Genomic DNA, 20,532 nt, shown 5'->3' on the forward strand with positions numbered 1-20,532 from the left:
TGGCAGTTAGGATGAGCATGCAGTCCATCCGGAAGCGGTTTCTTTTCCAATGAGTAGCAGATCTTAATGCAGAGCAAGATCCAGCAGGACATCTCTTCTGCACAGCCTTGCCTTTTTTCGCTCCAGCAAACCCCATAAAAGATCTGACTGTCTACACTGTGGTCTTTGGTATGATCTATGTAGAAGATCGGTGCTCTTTTGGGGTCCAAGTGAGGAAGTGCCTACTCCTTCTTAGAGGGGTGAGGCAGAACATTGGAAGGGTGATGGTTTGACCGACGTGTAACTGTTGAAGCCTAATAATCAACAAAACTAATATGCAGTGAGAGTTCAAAGTAAATAGTTACTAAGAAGCTGCAGCGTGAGGCTAGTCTCAGCCAGAGAATAACCGGTAACAGTACAATTGACAGAGGTTTTTATACCTTTAAGCACATCGAACTATATTAACACAGACAATAAGGGGCAAACCCCGGCGTAAGATGATAGGGGGTTTTCAAGCATTTTATCCAATCATAAATTGACTACAAGCATAAAGATGTATTTGAGCATAAAATTAGGAAATGTGCAACCGTAGCAAAGCAGGAGAAGGACACAGACATAACTTGTAATTTCCTTTATTTCTCAAACCTGCCTATGTACATTTTGCAAGCTCCCTCATTAAGTGTCACTGAATAGTCTCAAAAGAAAATGGCATCTACATAGCTGCTATTCGGAATGTGCTAGGCATCAATGTTTCAGCTCGTCCATCCTGTCATACCATGATCCTGCTAGGTTGTTTACAACAAGGAAAAATCCTTGATGGTCCAGCCGTTACCAGAGGAACAAGGCCTCCTGGCACAAGGTTTGCGACACCCCCGCACCCACCATCACCCCGCCCATTTGTTGCAATACCACATTGCTGTAGTGTTGTCCGTAAGCACCTGTACCACCTTTCCCATGATGGACGGCAGGAAGGCTTTCAACGCTAAGCGGATGGCCCTCAGGTACAGACAGTTGATGTGGAGCCGGGAGTCTGCCTGAGAACAGAAGCCATCCAGTCTCCAGAGTCGAGGGAAGACAAGGCCTGGGTGACCATTTTAAAATTCTGCTTCCAGAGGAAGGCATTGAGAGGAAGCAGATCTAGAATAGGCAGAAGACTTCTGTCCTTCTCGGGTACCAGAAAGAAGTGGGAATAACAATCCGTCTCTCTCTCTCTCTCTCTCTCTCTCTCTCTCTCTCTCTCTCTCTCTCTCTCTCTCTCTCTCTCTCTCTCTCTCTCTCTCTTCTCTCTCTCTCTCTCTCTCTCTCTCTCTCTCTCTCGAGAGAGAGAGAGAGAGAGAGAGAGAGAGAGAGAGAGAGAGAGAGAGAGAGAGAGAGAGAGAGAGAGAGAGAGAGAGCGAGAGAGAGAGAGCGAGAGAGAGAGAGCGAGAGAGAGAGAGTGAGAGCAAGAGTGAGAGCAAGAGTGAGAGCAAGAGTGAGAGCAAGAGAGAGAGCAAGAGAGAGAGCAAGAGAGAGAGCAAGAGAGAGAGCAAGAGAGAGAGCAAGAGAGAGAGCGAGAGAGAGAGCGAGAGAGAGAGCGAGAGAGAGAGCGAGAGAGAGAGCAAGAGAGAGAGCAAGAGAGAGCGCGAGAGAGAGAGCGAGAGAGAGAGCGAGAGAGAGAGCGAGAGAGAAAGAGAGAGAGCAAGAGAGAGAGCAAGAGAGAGAGCAAGAGAGAGAGCAAGAGAGAGAGCAAGAGAGAGAGCAAGAGAGAGAGCAAGAGAGAGAGCAAGAGAGAGAGCAAGAGAGAGAGCAAGAGAGAGAGCAAGAGAGAGAGCAAGAGAGAGAGCAAGAGAGAGAGCAAGAGAGAGAGCAAGAGAGAGAGCAAGAGAGAGAGCAAGAGAGAGAGCAAGAGAGAGAGCAAGAGAGAGCAAGAGAGAGAGCAAGAGAGAGAGCAAGAGAGAGAGCAAGAGAGAGAGCAAGAGAGAGAGCAAGAGAGAGAGCAAGAGAGAGCAAGAGAGAGCAAGAGAGAGCAAGAGAGAGCAAGAGAGCAAGAGAGAGCAAGAGAGAGCAAGAGAGAGCAAGAGAGAGCAAGAGAGAGCAAGAGAGAGCAAGAGAGAGCAAGAGAGAGCAAGAGAGAGAGCAAGAGAGCGAGCGAGCGCGAGAGAGCGAGAGAGCGAGAGAGCGAGAGAGCGAGAGAGCGAGAGAGCGAGAGAGCGAGAGAGCGAGAGAGCGAGAGAGCGAGAGAGCGAGAGAGCGAGAGAGCGAGACCTTTGGGTCAAAAGGGCTTGCACTTCCTGTCACACAGTGGAGAGATGGTTCTCAGTCAATCGCTGCGGAGGCAGCGGATGGTGAGGCAGAGAAGGCATACCCCTTGCGAACAATCTGTAGGACCCACCTTGATCGCTTACCAGCCCGGTAACAATTGGTGGATTTTGCCTCCCACCAGGTGGCTGTGTCCCTGCGAGTGTCCTTGCAAGGGCAGACTAAAAAGGTTTGACAGGAGGGGCCACAGAGGGGATGGAAGGCTGGTGGAAGCCTGCACACTAGGCTTTCCAGTGACGGGTGCTGGGTCTATTGACTGGCAGGTCAGAGAAAGGTTTGGCCAACGCACCAATAAGATATTTGTTAACACCTCATTAAAGTGGAGAAGAGGATCTCCCCTGCTGAAGAACTGCTAATACATTGGTCTTAACATCCAAAGTGGGGAGCTGAAGGTCAAGAACTTCGGCCACCCTACACATTACCATGCTGAAGGATAGTAATTCCTCTGTGGCTGGTCCAGGGGGAGAAAAAAAGACAGATCTCCAGGAAGGTGTCAAGGCAACTAGCCTCCTGTAAGTACTTGTACAATACATCTTTTTGGTAGGGTTGAGTGAACTCACTCAACTCTCAGTCATTATCGGAATAAGTCCAAAAAGGGAATGCAAAGATTGCTGTCGAGCCTGTGATAATTCAAGTGAGGGGAAGCACGGCATATGGCGGATTTAGATGGGACACTGGTCGAGGACGGGCCAGCATCAATTCAGAGTCTGAGAGGACAATCGGGGTGCTTTTTCTGATGTCAAAATCAGCATCAGAGTCGGAGGCCCGGGTTGTGGTGTCAGCAGCGGAGGCAAGACAATAGGTTCCAGCTGGCCCCGAATGCAACATTAATCGCAGGTGGCAGACCTCTCGTCTTCATGTGGCCCAAAGGCACCCAGAGGGAATCAGCAGGGATCTAAAGAAAAGGCGCATAGTTGCGTGGAACTCTATGACCTGACCTAACTTGGCTGAATGCCCCAGAAGCTCCAGCTGTGCCAGAACCAGCTGCAGGATCGGTTCAGAAGTCAGCCAACTTCAGGAGCTGGATCGAGAAGGGTGGCGCCAGCCCTACACTTGGAAATGTGAATGAGCGGCATGAGGGAGAAACACCTTGTTTTGATTTTTTGTGTTTCTTTGGCTCACCTGAGGACTTGGTGCTCGATGAAGACCGACCTCTGGAGCGACTCCATGGACTCCAGGAGCAGGTAAGGGACCAGGAGTGGGCCTTGGATGCGGAGCAGCCATAGGAGCAGTCACCCGAGCATGGACTTTTCTAATGCTTGGCGACAAAGTTTCACCACTGGTACCCTGATGGCCTTCGGGTTCACCAACGCGCAGCCGCTGCAGGTCTTGGAGTTGTGGCTTGACCTGAGGCACTACAGGCACATGATGGGGATCTGTCACAAACATTGGTTTGTGACAGTACTGACAGGGCTTGAACCACGTTTTAAGATGTGACATCCCTGGAACACTGGAAGAAATTTCATGTAAAATGTCAAGATAAAAGTCTCCAAGAGACAGCAAGTTCCAGATCTGCATCTGGTGGTGCAGAAAGAAATGGAACTAATGTAAACACATAAGAGTTTGCACCTACATAGCCACCGCACATCATTTTCAGAGCAGAACGGCGTCAGTTAGGAACTGCAAGTTGCCACCTTCTGGCGTGCACCTTATTCAAAAGGTGAGGAATCTGCCGCTAGAAGTCTCTAACAGAAAACCCCAGTCAAGTGGACAAAGGCGTAGTTAACAAGATACATTTGTCCCTGCACTGTCTTGTTCACATATCCATGGTACTGCTCACATCAATTTTGGAAACAGTCCTCAAAATAGAAGGACTGCACTGGGAACAACTGCTGCATCCTGCGCTTCAGACTATGCAGTGGGTGCTGCTCTAAGTTGGTGAAGCCGGCTTCAGTATACCGGTATAACACTCCATTTGCATCAATCCAATGGAATCACGTCCAAAAAAATAAAAAAACAAGTGATGCATCCTATTACTTCCTGAGCTTTTGTTCATTTGATGTAATACTACTTCAATAATTGAAAAAAAAGACCTTGCTGAGCTGTGCTGGTGAGAAGACTTTTTCCAAAAGTTACCTCATCGGAACTGTATTGTAGCCTACAACAGCTACTGTGGTGGGACCCACCACTGAGAGCCACCCATGCCATACCAGTATGAAGAGCACAGTCATCTGCATAAGCCTCATGCCAATTTCCACAGTCATTTCTGAACACCCTTCGCTTGCCAACCAGACATGCGGGCAGCATTATCTGTCCCACTATCCGAGCACTCCTTGCATGCACAGAGCTCATACTCATCACCGCAGCCTCAGCCTGCAGCTATCCCCACATCTGACCAACAGGTGGCCTGCACACTAATATTGTTGTATTTGCAGTAACTGGTAATATGTTTTTTAAACAATTATATTTACATTTTGCTTTGGGTCTTCATACATACATTTTGTACAAGGATCCTATTTTTCCATCCCCACTTGCCAACTTATTTTTCTGCAAATATGAAGACAGTATTTAAGCCTGTGCTACGTAAATCGAAGAAAAGAAATGGTTGTGCACCCAGACGAGGCTGCTGCACAGGCGAGGGAAGCGGACATGGATTTTGCCTGTGCTGTACCTCTTCGGTATAAGGGTACGCATGTCCTGTGTGCAAGCGACTGCACTGCTGATGCTTATGAAGTATCTAGTCTATGCCGGTTCTAGTTGCTCAGACTAATGCATGCACTCGATCGAGCTGTGCCTGAAACCTTGGTCACAGGTTCAAATTCAGAGGCTTTTAGAGAGGACACTGGTGGCGACATATAGATCTATTTGCATAATATTTAATGGTTGCATAACTAGTTTGTATCAGGAGTACGATCATTTAGTTTCATCTAGGTTTACTACAATTGCAGGGGTATGTTCAAGGTATCTAATGCCATATACGGGTGCAGCACCCCAAACTTGGCCTGTGCTATTATCTTAAATCTACTTGCATGGACAAGTCGGGATTGCTCTTCCTTACAGCTGTCAGGAGGTCTTCAGATCTGTGAACCTAGGAAAGCTCAGCAAACATCATTAAATGCACTTGTTCTATTCACAAACAGTCTCTAGGAGCTGCAGCGAATGGCCTTGCATTAGGATGAGCGGTACGAGTGCCATCTCCCCACTGCTGATCAAGGGACGGAGAGATCACTGGTGTTTGTTGTGGCGGAGACCAGTGCCATCTAGATATTCTTCGAAACCTGTAAATCAACTCTATGGCGTCAAGGTTGAAAATACAGAGATAAATGTATATCCTCCTAGAATATTCCGGCATGGTTCGCACGCACATGATCTCATTTTACAAATTCATTCTGGCTATTTAAATGAACAAAAGCCTAGCAATAGGTCCAGTGCTTAATTTGTAAAAAAAGAAGTGCAGGTGCTGAAAATTTTGGCAAGGAGGCCACAGCTCACTTCTTCCTCCGGTGAGCCCCATTTTCAACACTCTCACTGCCTCAGTCTCTATCTTCTAACCTTGATCTGTTGTCTGTCCCCTAAGTCTTTACTCTAAGGGTCTATCCTCTCACCTCTCTAATTGTTTTCTATCATCTTTGTCACACCTGGTGTGTTACCTTATTCCCTGCATTTCTGATTTGCCCTCTATTCATTCTACCCCTGCCCTTTTTCCTCTTCACTTCTATCCATGCTCTGCTCTCTCTCCCCTTGATCTTGGCTCTTTACGATCACTCTTCTAGCAGTGATTAGCTGTGTCTCTGTTTTATCATTTGTCTGCTTTTTTTCCTCTGTCCTGTTCTCTACATCCTTCCATTCTATCTTCTCTCTTCTTAATGCTCTCTTTTCCACATCATGGCTGCTTTCTCTTTGTATCTGATTTGCTCTCCATTTCTTCTACTTAGCTCCGTCTTATCTCTCTCCTCTCCTGTTGTTTCTTTCTCCTCTTTACTTCTACTCTCTCTCTCATCTATAACACTGCTGCTGCCTGTGACCCCTGTCGTCAGCCTGTACATGTCCCTGCTATTTTGAACTCTGCGTTTTCCTGTTGTCTTTCCTAAAGAAGAGGAAGATGACATGTGTTTTACTTTCTTACCTACACCGAGTGCAAAAACAAAATGTACACCAAATGAAAATGCTTTTTTTGTATATATTAATCAATGCAGTGTAACTGGGTTATTTGCAGAACAGATAGCTGCTCGAGCACAGCAGGTGATGTCACTACCAGTGCTGCCTGTAATTAATAGGTCCAGGCATGGCGACGGCATTGGCATCCACAGCTCAGCTTGCTGTGACCCTGCCTGCTAGAGCACAGGCATTGACCCAGCCGTAATGCTGCCAATGCCGGTAAGTATGGCTGCGGTGCCTACTAGACTCACGCACGCGCAGCAATGACCATGCTAGGTTGCAGCGCACAGATTATACAGGTGACGCCATGGCGCACAAATGTTGTGTTGGGCCACAGCCGCATCGATCACGTTGACGATAGCAGCAATTCAAGGCTGCAGGATATGCTACTTTGGCTACACAGCAAGTGGAAAGTCTACACTTACATTTGTTTATTCTTCCTAAAGAGCCCTCACTCCCAAGTTCCAAATGCGCTCTCGCAGCTTCCTTGCTTCAACTCCGTCTTGAGCCGGCCCCCAGCTACATTTATCCAATGGGAGGCTTAGGCTCAGGCAGTGGCAGCAGACTCGGGGAATGCAAGACATAATTGGTCGATGACTTCTTGGATTTGTGATCGGCGAGATGACATCATTACTAACGTGGTGATACACAATCATGCCTGCCTGGACAGGTGTATGCTGGCCTGTCTATGAACATTTACCACCCAGTCAACAGGGTAACTACGCGCTATATAAAACTCAAAATAAATAAATACATGCCTGACTGCCACCTTTCTGTTGTTCTGGAATACGCGCTGGGATGCTCTAGGGTAACTACGCGCTATATAAAACTCGAAATAAATAAATAAATAAACATGCAATGTATGTTATTCTTTTTATTTTGAATTTGAACAATTAATATTGAGACCACCACCTGCAGAGTCAGAAATTGTACCCCCGGCCCTGTGAAAGAAGTGCAGGTGCTGAGCACCTGAAAGCACCTGCTCAAATTAAGCACTGAATAGGTCATTGATGCATTCTAGCCTATTTTAAAGCACGGGTCGGGTTCTTACTTCACAGTGAAAGGCCAAAAAGGAGTCGTCTTCAAAGGAAAAGGGTTAGCGCGGGGGTCACTTGACAGGAGACAGAAACTGCTACGAACTGGCAGCAAGACAGAAGACTCGATAGGGCACACTAGGCCTTTCAGTCACAAAGACACCACACAGTCCTCTCGCAGTGCATTGTACACACCAAATGTCCGATTCATAGGCTTAAGTAAAGCGATGTTGATTAAAAAGAACTCTTATAAAATACATTGCTTTTGAGACATACAGGGAGAGTAATGCTTATGAAAAACATGCACGCCTTGTACAACAAATACACAGGTGAGAGGCCAGCCTTTCAACAACGTGTGCTTAAGAGGCCTGCAGCGATTCCACATCATTTCATGACATATTTTATGCAGGATGCGATTTAGTGTTGGAATTTCATTTGAACGTTATACTTACAGCGCCAAATTCATCCTCCGTTATTAACTGACTAAAAGTCTCCAAACCTAAAATGAGAACAAACCGTATATTAACCAGCAGCCTGTAGAACGAGACACAAGCGAACGAGAGTTAGCGTGGCTGGTACAGGAAAGGAAATGGTTAACGAGTGGCGAAGATGCACAAGTGCAAAGATGCCACAGTATCTTAACGGCTTGAAACAAGGATATAAGATACATCACCGTAAGAAATGCAGCAGAAAAGCAGGTATAAAGTTAACGTCCAACCACAGGACCAGCGGGTTCATAAAAAATAAACCACTATCCCAAAATGTAAACCAATATAAAACCACTCGTGTGATTCCTGTTGATATTCGGACCCTCCATATGGGGTGTGTGTGTGTATTATATATATATATATATATATATATATATATATATATATATATATATAAATATATATATATATATATATGCTCACTGATAAAAACCGAAAGGTTAGGTGACATAGTACGGTGCTGAAATGAGACATGAGCTACGTTTAAAAATATTTAAAAAAAATACTCAAATACGCCAGTTACAGTTTAGTGCAACATTTATAACTTGGGCCCCCATAATGCATTGCTTATCAACTCACATACTACATCACTCATGAAATGTCAAATTATACATTATTACCAATGTTGAGCATGAGGAGAGACTACGATTTCTAAAAAGTGCAGAATTGTAATTGTAGTTATGTAGCAGTTACTACCCCTGACAAGGTGTTGAAGCGCTTTGCAGCGAGTAGCACACTACTCTTGTGTTACTTGGATTGAACAAGATAAGGGGGCATAGAGGAGGGGGAAAGTGTTATTTGAGAGATCATAATAGTAAAATTAGGTTTGGGATCAGTCAAAGGAGGGATAGTGGAGGGAAAAGTCTACAAAGGATTATCAGGGAGATAGTAGTACAATGAGGTTTGGGATGAGTCAGAGTAAAGGTAGAGGATATATTGAAAGAGGTATAGGATGAGAAATAGAGTAGTGAATTGGAGCGAGTTGAAATGGTTTTTTCCCCCTAATGGTTGTAGAGTAATAAATATAAAGATACATAACTACATAGAAAGGTATACATGTATGTAAAAAACAATAAGATATTATGTATTTATAAAGTCCTATACGTACAAGTATGGATAGTTAGAGAGTCAGATTTTCAAAGTGTTACTGTACATAAAGCTCATTTATGTATTGTATTACTTTTTTGGGAAATGTTATGTTTTTTGATTTACATTTATTTAATTTTTTTCCAAGTATTTCAAAAGTGAAGTAAATCCAATGGTTATGATCCTTATTACACATTGTGATCGATAACATAAGAAGGATCCAAGAGTTTTCATGATAATGAAGCTTGATCTTGCTAACATGTCCACTTGGTGATGCATTGAGAATTAAAGTCCATGGTAATTCCAATGTTTCTTCCTTCCTTAGATACTTTAGGAGGTGGACCCAGATAGACAGGCACAGCGTGGGTCATAATTTTTCCAGACGCCACATGAGTATTTCAGTTTTGGAAACATTCAATTTGAGACAGCTCCATGTCCTCCACTGATCAACAGATCTGAGGCAATTGAAGTTTTGAGTTTCTAAAGTCTTTGGGGCTTTCCAGTTTAAGAGGTATTTGTATTATCAGCATGGTTATATCATGTGAACTGAAATTCATTGATCGTTGCCAGTAATGATTTCATGTAGATACTGAAAAGCATATATGAGATGATAGAGCCTGGTTCTGTTTTTAAGGTAAGATGTGATCCAGTCAAGAGCCATCCTCTCTATGCTGGCTTCACAGAGCCTTTGGATTAGAGTGTCATGGTCAACTCGTGTCGAAGGCAGCTCAAAGGTGAAAGAGTAGTGTAGGGACCCTGTTCCGGTCTCCTGTGATTTTACGGTCATCCCAAATGGCGGTGAGGGCAGATTCTGCACCTCTTCCTGGACAGAATCCTGTTTGGAAGTTGGAAAGTATGGAGTTCTCTTCAATGAATTGTGACTTCGGGGTGAATGCTGCTCTTTCTATCAGTTTGTATGCAAAGGTACATTTGTAATCAGGCTGTAGTGGTTTAGGTCATGCGGGTTCAGGTTTGTTTTCTTTAATAATGGGTATATGTTAGCCTTTGAATCTTCTGGAAAGATTTCTGTAATGAAAGGATTATAGATGATTCTTCTTACTGTTGTGACAGCAGAAGTAGTTAAAAAATGCTCCTGAAGATTTGTGGCAGACAAGGTTCAAAAGGATAGCCAGCTGACCTGCTTGCTTTGACAAGATCCATCAATTCACTTTGTGATAGTTGTTCAAAGGAATACAGAGGCTGGGTTGGGTTAGTCTACCCTTGGAGGGGATTGTTGGAAATGTGTTTGTGCAAGTAGTTTTCCTTTGTTTTAAAATCGGAGTCCAACAGGTCTGCTTTGGTTGTGTAATGATTTGCCATTTTGTCCGTAAATTCTTAATCAATGGGATGAGTTTCTTCTGTGCATTTAGGTTTACGAAATCCAGTGAGAATTTTATAAAATTGTTTATTTACACGTTTAGCATTTAGAATCCTGTCTGAACAGTCCTTTTTTAAAAAAAGTTTTTTTGAATGTGGAATATTTGTGGACTTGTATATTCTGTTAACTTTGTCTTGATTACTATTTGTTTTGTGCCATGTGTTGCAGCTTTGCAATTTGTTGTTTTATCTTTTAGAATAACTCTGTGGATTTGCATAAATGGTTTAAGCCATGTTGTTTTATAATGTGTAAATAATACAAAGAAAGGTTTAAATGTGAGAAAACTTTTCCAAGTATTCTTTGGGAGTAAGGGCCTGGTGAATGATGACATCAGACCAACAGATAGAGAAGGACGACTGAAAAATCCCATTATGTAGTACTATGATTCAACTTTAGAAAGATCTTAACGTGTTTTTGAAAGGCTTATGCAATTTTTGCTAACAATCTTTGCATACCATCTGCTGCCCCTTTCATCTTCCTTGCCTTTATATTTTCCTGTTTGCAAAAAATATTTGCTATGTCAGCATGTAAGAGCCTCCAAAATAACCACAAGACATGCTTCGATTCTACATGTACCTTCCCCACCACAGTTACAAACGAAGGTTTAGCAAGGTGTAAAACACAGTTCATAGTTAATAAATGTAATTCGAAACAAAGTTATCCTTACCCCTCAGTGCACCCCAAACTTTGTTAGCGTTCAGCATAGCAATGTTTTCATTGACAATTATCTGATCTAAAAGGCAAAATAAAAACATTAGTTCTGCAATTGCCTACACACTTATTTGTTAACTTGCTTGATAAATATTCATAGCAATATCCTTGAATATTAGACATTAATAAAATCTAAGTTCTAAACAGATTATGCTCCACCTGACGCCAATTACCACACAGTTGTAATCGTCCTGGAGAAATAAACAACAATGTTTAGAGTTCCAAGTTTTACACTCATCAGAACTATCTAGCATTACAATGTTCTAGCAGTACATAAGTACATGTAGAGATGAACAGAATATTAGGGAAGCCCTCCAATACTAATCCTTCCCATTTCCACATGGCTTGCAGATATCGGTAGATCTCAGCAACAGAGACACAAACACACACACAGAGTAACTTTTAGGAAATTGTTGGACCTGGCCCATTGTGCAGTGTAACCCCAGTTGTTTGCCTTTCTTTGCTAAACCAGTGTTTTGCCTTTTAGGACTCTAGCACTGATCAGCAGGGAAAAGTGCACAAAGTGCTTGTGATCCGTCCTTAAAATGTAGTAAAATGCCCCTACACTTGATTGGTACATTTAATTTACACGCCAAGTCCTTTATAAATGGTACTTCATATACACAGGAGCTGTACATTTAATGCTACTAATAGCCAGCAGCACTCTTTGTTCCACCCACTAGAATAGCCTTTTAAAATATGTCTGATGCCTGCCACTGCAACCTGTAGTGCAGTTTAAAACAGCTATCTCGACCAGAAAAAATAAACCATTCACCAGGCTAAACTTTTCTTTTTAACATTCCTAAGTCACGAGTAAGTTTGTCCCTAAAGGCTCAGAGATTAGAACCAACAGGGGCAGCCCTATCACCCAAACCTGGGGCTTATAAAACAACATAAGAGCTACAATGGTTCAAATTCTTAGTTAATACAAACATTAGTGACGTTAAATGATTCATATCAATGATTGAAGAAATAATGAAACAGTACCCTTTAGAAATTTATCAATTTTTTTTCTATAACAGAAAATATTTTTGTACAAATACACAGCAATACAAAAAGTGCTCCTATAATTACACAGACATATGTCAATAACAAAGACAAACTTTAATGCAAACATAAATAGTAATAGTGGCAAAAGAAGGAATAAATTACACACAGAAACAAGGTTTTTAGAATCACAAAAACAAAAAAACTCAATGCTTCCTCTCATTCTTTGCCAAGGAAGGAGTTGACGGCGTTTCGACAGTGGTCATTTAACAGGTCATCTTCAGGACAAAAACACATAAGTTGAAGAAAAACTCTGGCAATATGGGGACGCAATGGTCAGTTAATGAATCAAAGACGATGCAGTTAGGCGTGGCCAGAGGAAAGACAGGGAGGCTATTGAATACATAAATAGTTTGGTTCCTTTCCCGGTCCAGTCCAACTAATTGGAATTTTAGATGGAACAGCTCCATCTGAGTGGGGCTAACCATGTTCCTGTATCCGGCAAGCACACCGTTGCAGTCAGCCTGAACTAGTGACTCTTCCCATCCCATCCCATCCCACCCCCCTCTCCAGTCTAGCGGAACCAGATAACTGCAAGGTGTGCTTGCTGCTTCTTGGCCACAACACTAAAAATTCAATACATCTGTCTCTACAGATTGGATTTTTGATGTCCTGGCATCATTTTGTTTATTAAAATGGACTATTTTTCTAATGTGGTTTGGGATAGGTTTCGCAATGTGTTTTGACTTTATTCCCGTTTATGTGCTGCATAAATACTTTACAAACTGCATCCAAGTTAAGCCGGACTTCTTTTGTGCCAAGCAAACAGTACGTTAAGCACATGTTAATTTAGTGGATTTTGTAGTGCACCTTGACCAGGATTGTGGTTGTTGCCCGATAATCCGATGATCCAACTTGTTATATGGATGCAGTTAAGAAAAACAGCGAAGTGGCTAGGAGTGGACGGTCCCACACTTAGGTAATGGAAAAAAACAAATTTGAAACAAGGGAAATAGAAAAAATAAAACACAGATCTGTATAAATACCCTACTATTTAAAGATAGATGGTCCTCGTAGGACTCTCAGGTATGCATCATTTGGAATAGGACATGTGAAGTGAAATTTACTAGAAATTAATTACTGAACGAAATCTACTCCAACCCAACAGCTAACACTCCAGTCATCTAGGTCTGCTCTATAACGTTCTCTCCACCTTAAACCTAGTCACATGTTGTGGATTTCGTTCCAATAAAGTAAGGACAGATTATGAACAAACTTAGGAAGAGAGCAGATGCATTGTGGAAACTACTTTATTTATTGACATGGAAATTACTCCATGCTTGTGATTAATGCCTTCATGATACTTACACAGATTTCCACATAAAACTCCAGGAAGTACGCCAACATCATACATTAAAGTTAAATGTTCCAATTGTTTCTCAACAGTTAAAAAAAAACAACTCACAAATGTAGGTGATGCTCTTTACATTACTGAATCTCCTCTCTCCCTACTCCCCTCTAACTCTCCCCACCCTTGCCAAACATATACCCCCTCTTTTCTGTGTAGACACTAAGGCAAAAGAGCCACTCGCCTCTTTCGATTATAGTCTGTTTGGAAGTAAGGGAAAAGTACTGAAAAGATGTATATTTACTGATGACCGCGTAATGCTTCGAATCTATGCTGAATGATGAGATATATTAGGTGATGGAGCCTCTGGCTAGATTTTGCTTTAAGAAGAAACAAAATCAATACAAGTTAAGTTAAAAACTAATGCCCCTATAGAATATAAGGAGGAAAACATTGGAGTGAGTAGTCAATCATATCTTCTGAAATAAGTCTTGACATAGCCAAAGTCGAATAAGATTCCTTTGATGGTTTTCCACGTTATATCTCAGATCAAGAGTCCTCAGATTTTCTTTCAGAATAGGAGTAAATTGACTTAATTCATTGTTTATTTCAGTTAATACAAACATATTTACAATAGCCTTTTCTGTAAGTTGCTTATGCATAGAACCCATTTTATTTCAGATTTAAAATTGGTTAAACCAATTGTTATATCTGTTACATAGGGATATCATTTTTTTTTTAAAAACGAAATGCAATCAAGTAGTTCATCCTTAACTTGTTGGTGTTTTTTTGTTCTTTGCATAAATAGTCAACAACAGAGTGCTAAAATGCTCGCATTAAGCTGAAATACCACACGAGAGTGTCAATCAGGGCTGAGCACCACGCAGATACGAGTTTACACTTTAACCTAACGGTTTTAATTTGAACTGTGTTGGGAAGAATAATACCCTTCACATGGAGATTCACTTCTAATGCACATATGGAAGGCTTGCAAACACAACACTGGTGTATCATATGTAATTACTAGGATTATGTTGGCCTTACAGATTTGTAAAAGTGGCTGTCGGGTAAAACCCCTATATTTTGTATTAAAGTTAAATAAAGCTTTTCCACTCTTAACAGGTTCTGCATTTTATTTAGATAAATCAGTAGTCTTCACACTAAGGTAACTGAAAATACACTAATGAGCCAAGACGTGTAATATAGACTCACTGTAACTTTATTTCGTTGAGCAAACAATAGTTGTTCTTGTGTGCCCTGGGCTACTAAAATCACAAGGATACATTGTAGCTGGCTCTAATCCACAAACGAGATTACCTTTTTTGGGTGCATAAAGGGTTCAGACAACCCTCTGGTATAACGTGGGGTAGATCTGCGTTGGCGAGATGGTGAGGTTGGATATGTGCTCACCAGACTACATGGATGAGATACTACAGGCAGCGGATCTGGCAGAAGTAAAGCTGGGGGACAGGGACTCGCTCATGGTTTTGGACTTAAGCCCAGAGACACTTACCAGGAAAATGGTGTTGTTACGTATCAAGAAGCATTTGCAGGCCAGAGGCTTGTTGGCCTCCAGCAATGCCGAGGTGACACATCAGGGGAAAAAACATCCCCCAAGGTTCAGTGCAGCCTGGGGTATAGAGAGCATTGACTTGTGACTGCGTTTTTGTTTGAAGAGGATTCCCTGTGTAATAGAGTTGTATCTGTGATGTGTTTTTTGGGCAGGGGGAATCAAGATCTTGGCAGGAAAGGTTCGGATAATTTTCCCCTGGAGGAGATCTGGGACTGCAGGGGATGTTTTTTCCCCCTTGTACTTTTTAGTAAGCTACTGTGTGTTTGTTCTTCATGTCCAAGTGTTTTACTTAAGAAAATTAGTAAAGAAATTACATTTGGGAAAATTAAGCTGAACAAACCATGATAATGAATGGACTTTAGCTTGGTCCCTGGACTGCTCAAGAAAGATGGGTGACAAGGTGGAGGGGCAGTCACCTACAATGCTGCTGCCATGCTTCTCCTACCAATTAAAGGAGTAAGATTGCAGATGACACCCGGTGTTCCATTTCTCTGGAACAGCTGTCAGCTTGTCAGATGATGTGAGACTGGAGTTGGCACACTCCAGCATAAGGTTACCTACAAGTGGTGCAGGGCACCTACCTGCCACTTGGGAATGGACTGGGAGGCAACATTGTTGAACACTGGTAAGGCAAAGACAGTGACCAACATACTCCACCATATTACTTAGGCAAGGTTGGGAAGTCAATTCAAATGTTGCTCCACACCCTCTCGAGTCAGAGTCATGAAGAAAAGAGGACATGGGAACACATAATGCACCCCTGCAGTTCAAGGATAGGAGGTACTGGTGCTTGGGGCGGGTTAACCGATTTCTCCCTCGACCTTTGTCAAGGACCCGGATGGTTACCTTTAATTGTCCCTTAGCCCCTTGGGTGAAGCCTGTGTGCTTTCTTAACCCCCCTCTCTTACTTCTGATAATGTGAAAGATAGGAGGGTTAGAGATTAACCTAGCTTTACCCATACAATAATATCCAACATCCAGAGACTGTTGGGGCAAAAGTGGGCTGGAGAGAGGAGGGACAGAGGAGGTTTCTTGAGCCAAAAGAAAGTCTCTCCATTGAGAAATGCAATGGAAGATTCTAGCTTAATTCAATACACACACATAGGATGAATCAGGCGTTTTACACACACAACTGCCTTTACAGGCATTATAAAGCACCATCTTACAAGCATAGTCATGGGAATAAAGTCCATGGATTGTTGTAACCGGTTGGAAGATGTTAGCCCTTACCAAATTCTCCTTGCCATCATGGGCCCGAACAAAAAACACACCTGATCAATTACATTTCCCGAAGATGCAAATGGTCATATTTGGGCCTGTGGCACTTTAGAGGCTAGGAACATCAGCCACCAGGTCTAACATTAGAAGGTTGCTAGTGAATTAGGCGCAATGTGGACAGCAATGGTTTCTTCCTCTGAGGTAATGTCAAGTTAGAGTCTCAATATACACTGACCCTATGCCTAAGGAGGACTTTGGTGTGGTGCAGATTTTCCTACATTTGATGCTGAACTGTATAAGGCAGTGTTTCCCAAACTGTGGTCCGCGGACCCCCAGGGGTCCCTGACACATTCCCAGGGGGTCCGCAGACAGCAGTTTTAAAAGCACTGCAAAGTATCTTGTTTAATTAGCAGTTTTCAAAGAACAATAAAAGTGTCAGATAACGCCAGTGATTAATGTCTCTGCTGGAGAGAGGAGAGTTTTTTTCTGGTGGCAGCTTTGACTTATCCAATGTAGCACAGAAGGGTAACATGCCTACTGCAAGGAAGTGTACCATGAATTTTAAGAAACAGTATTTTATATGCATAGGTCAGTGGGTTACTGCTTTTGTCACAGGGATTCTTTTGTTACTCTGCAGTTCATAAGTGACAGTCGTAATCTAGCAAATAGACCTATAAACTGTCTTCAAAGAGCTGCTTGCAGACTGTAAGGTACAAGTTAGTTAATTATGTTTTTTCCCCAGTCTTTCATTATCCTGATGCTGCTAAAAAGGTTTCTTTGGGTGGAAATATATTTTTATTGGTAAAGTCATTGCTAACCATTGTGTTATTTTCTTAATCCTGGGTTTGTGCTTCTCCAGAACAAGCACCAGTATGAATGACATGTGAATTCTACACCTCGTAGTCCCCTTTGCCTTATGTAACATTTTCTATACACTGATTTACATGTATGATTCACTGTCTCTATATGTGTGTGATGTAAAGTGCTCTGACATCACTACAATGGTATGAGGGATGCTATAAAAAAGGAAATAATCAATCAATCATTACATTTGTAAAGCGCGCTACTCACCCGTGGGGGTCTCAAGGCGCCTGGGGGGGGGTCAGTTCTCAAAAAGCCAGCTCTGGAGCTGCCTTCTGAAGGATAGGTGGTCCTGTGTGGCACGCAGGTGGCTGGGGAGAGAGTTCCAGGTCTTCGGTGCCAGGTAGGAGAAGGACCTGCCCTGGCGGTGGCCCTGTGGATGCACGTGACAGAGCGGGGCTACGGAGAGATGAGAAGCACTGTTGGAGGGTGATAGTGGGGGAATCATTGAAGAACCCCCAGAAAGATTGTCGTATTCTGGTGCATAGTCAGGTCTTCATTTACTATTTTTTAAAAGCTACTACAATTCAATATATAATGATATGTGCTGTAGACTGCACCATTGTTTCCTAAATTGCTTGGGGGGAGAGCTACCCTAAGTCCCCTTTGTAGTGGTCAGGCTCACTCACTGCACTCAGTATGGGAACTGGTCTGAAATCATTTGCCAAGGGCTGCTTTGGGTTACCAGTCTGGCCCTGGCAGGAGCAGGGGCCTCGTACAGCGAAATAAAGCCAACCCTTGAAAAGTTAGTCACAGAGACGCAGCACCAACCTTCCCATTAACTTTTTTTGTGTTCTTGCAAATTCTTTCAATATAAAATACAACAGAAGTTACGAAGAGTTTCGTTAGCCTCCTTGGCTTAACAACACACTCCGCCACTTCAGAAACGCAGGGCTGCACCATATTTACAAGAATATGGTGCAGCCCTGCGTTTCCCCTGCGCTGGCTCTACACTTAATAGGGGAAGATTTTTTATGTACAGGAAGGTCCCCCTTCCTGCACATAAACAATCTTGAAGTATCGTTTTGTCACTTCTATGTGTGCTGCTTAATGCAGCACACATGAAAGTTATAAAATGGCATTTTGTTTTTAAAGATTGTTGAGGTGCAGGAATGGTCACCTTCCTGAAGATAAACAATCCAAGGCGTTTTGCAAAATCGAGTAGAAATGAAGCATTTCTCCTGTTAAGACCCGGTTGTCCCTGGTCTCAATTTTGGCTCGGCCTCCCATTTATGCTGCCCTTGTAAATAGGGGGCAGCGTCAAAATCAATGGGTGTTGCAGGGGAAATGGCCACGCAACACCCTTTGCCCACCCTTTAACGCTAAGCATTGGAGGAAAGGGAGCCTTATTTACAAGGCAGCGTTAAGCCACGTTAAGTGGGTTAACGCATCCTTGTAAATAAGGCGAAGCCCCTATCCCCACGGGAACGCCGCAAAAAGTGATTTTCCACGGTGATAGGGGCTTGTAAATATTTTCCTAAAATCATTAGTAATTCGAGTATTTGTTTTGTGTGCAAACGGGTGTTCATTTTTTTCGAATGACTCTTTTAATGTTTGAAATTTAAATCCTACAAATTGCTTGGGGGTCCCCGGCTTCCAGTGGTGACTCATTGGGGGTCCTCAGGAGTCAAAAGTTTGGGAACCACTGGTATAAGGAATCAGTGGATTGTGTAGAGAGCTTCTTTTTGATGGTTCCACTTCTCTAGGTTCATCAAAAATCTGAGATTTTTTAAGTCGTTCAGTAGACCCCTGGGGACCCAATGTTAAATACAATGCAGCAATCAAAACATGTAATCTCCAAATCTCCATGGCACTCATACACCTTATGGTCGGTTAGAAAGAATTTTTTTTTTTTTTAGAAAACTTTGGCACCTGGAAGCGGACAGTCTTGTCCAAGGATAATGAGGGCACAAATGTGATAATTGTATCAAACAAGTGTCCAGCACCCACAGTTTTTGCTTTCAGTAAAAAGTGAGTGCTTTGCTAAATTATCACCTAAGGACTAGGATGTGGAGTTTGGGCTTTTTTCAGCTGGGATGCTTTACTTCACCCAAACATTTAAGTAGTCTAGATATCGGTCAATGCTTTTCAGATTTTCCATATCAGTCTCTTATCAGATGTTAACTGGCACCATGTTGGTACACATTTTGAAGTGTCTTTTTCTAATATTGGTAGAAAGAGCAGAACAAATATGAGGGGAAGGGGCAAGAGGGAGGACCCCTGTGGTACCGGTCATGGCACACTGATTAGATAAATTATAGGGGAGCTAGGACACATCAGTGCTCTAACTTTACATCGTTCTATAGCGGTCAGTAGAGTCAGAGACTGCTCAAAGGTAGAGTATCATTAGGTTGTTTATTTTGGGCTTGTATAAAGATGAAGAGTTGATCTTCTCTTCTATTTAACAGCATGCTTTAATTCCCTACAATCAGCCAAAAGCCGGACGATTTATTGTGTGGCGAATGTTCCTGCAGCAGTCCCCTTTTAAAATTCTACTAGGGAAAAAGAGGTCAGGAAAAAGGTCAGTGTTTGGTGAGTACCTGTAGAATTGCAGTTACTTTGCTCAAGATGGGTATGAGGATGGTTTACTTTCAGGAACTGGAACACTTCCCTGTGTGAGAGAAATGTTGCTTAATCTGGTGATATTGATTGTGCTGAAAAAACAGCTTCATGGATTATACTAGGCAGGGTTTCACCAGGACATCGAATTCATTCATATGTAGACCTAGCTTTTTTACCTCTGCCTGCCTTCACATGAGTTTGAAGAGAGTACACAAAGTTTCACTTGGCCATCGGGAAAGGGGGAGACAACATAGGACAAAAGGTGATGGTTCAAGGTTTGGTACAATGGATTGGAGGACTTTCAAATTCCAATACAAAAAGGTCCTCAAAATACTGCTTTAATCCATATGGAGTGGTTTTTTTTAATTTATTTTTTTAGAGTTGCTGTAGGACAATTCCTGGAATATTTGAAAGCATCCTTTTTTAGGTTTGTGCTATGAAATTGGCAAAATATGACTTTCTTGCTACAGCCTTATTCAATTAAATTCATGGCATTTATAGAGCGCACAGCACAACCGAGGAGGTGTCCTGGTGCTGAAGGAAAGCTCACAGAAGTGTAGGAGGAACTAAAAGAGAGGCATCATATAGAAAGGTTTTGTGATGGAGTCTGAAGACAGATTCTGAGGTGTTGCAGCGCAGACTGAACCGCAAATTGTTCCACAATTTGGTGGCCAGATACGTGAAGGAACACCCGCCTCTTCTGGCTTTGTGTATGCAGGGAACATAGCTACTTGAGGCTGTTGGACCTCAGAGCTCTGGACTGGTGGTAAGGCTTAAGTCTACCCCTAAGGTAGAGAGGGGGCCTGTATGACTAAAGACTCGAAAGATTAAAGTAAATGCCTTAAACTGGATTCTCTTCAAGACAGGAAGCCAGTGGAGATGCTGCAAGTAAGGAGACACTAGTGAACGAT

The 20,532-nt window shown here is 42.7% G+C and overlaps 1 protein-coding gene across 3 annotated transcripts in view; it reads right to left on the minus strand.

Moving 5' to 3' along the window:
• HEXB (hexosaminidase subunit beta) overlaps positions 1–20,532 on the minus strand; it is a 353,508-nt gene that overhangs the window by 277,858 nt on the left and 55,118 nt on the right. For all 3 annotated transcript variants that reach the window (XM_078675259.1, XM_078675257.1, XM_078675258.1), the window contains exons 3-4: positions 11,029–11,094; positions 7,862–7,908 (exon numbers count right to left, since the gene is read on the minus strand). In XM_078675259.1, the coding sequence (XP_078531385.1) occupies positions 7,862–7,908; positions 11,029–11,094 (113 nt within the window). The remainder of the gene's footprint in view (positions 1–7,861; positions 7,909–11,028; positions 11,095–20,532) is intronic.

The sequence above is a fragment of the Lissotriton helveticus genome, chromosome 2_1 (genome assembly GCF_964261635.1).
Source record: "Lissotriton helveticus chromosome 2_1, aLisHel1.1, whole genome shotgun sequence".
Taxonomy (NCBI): Eukaryota; Metazoa; Chordata; class Amphibia; order Caudata; family Salamandridae; genus Lissotriton; species Lissotriton helveticus.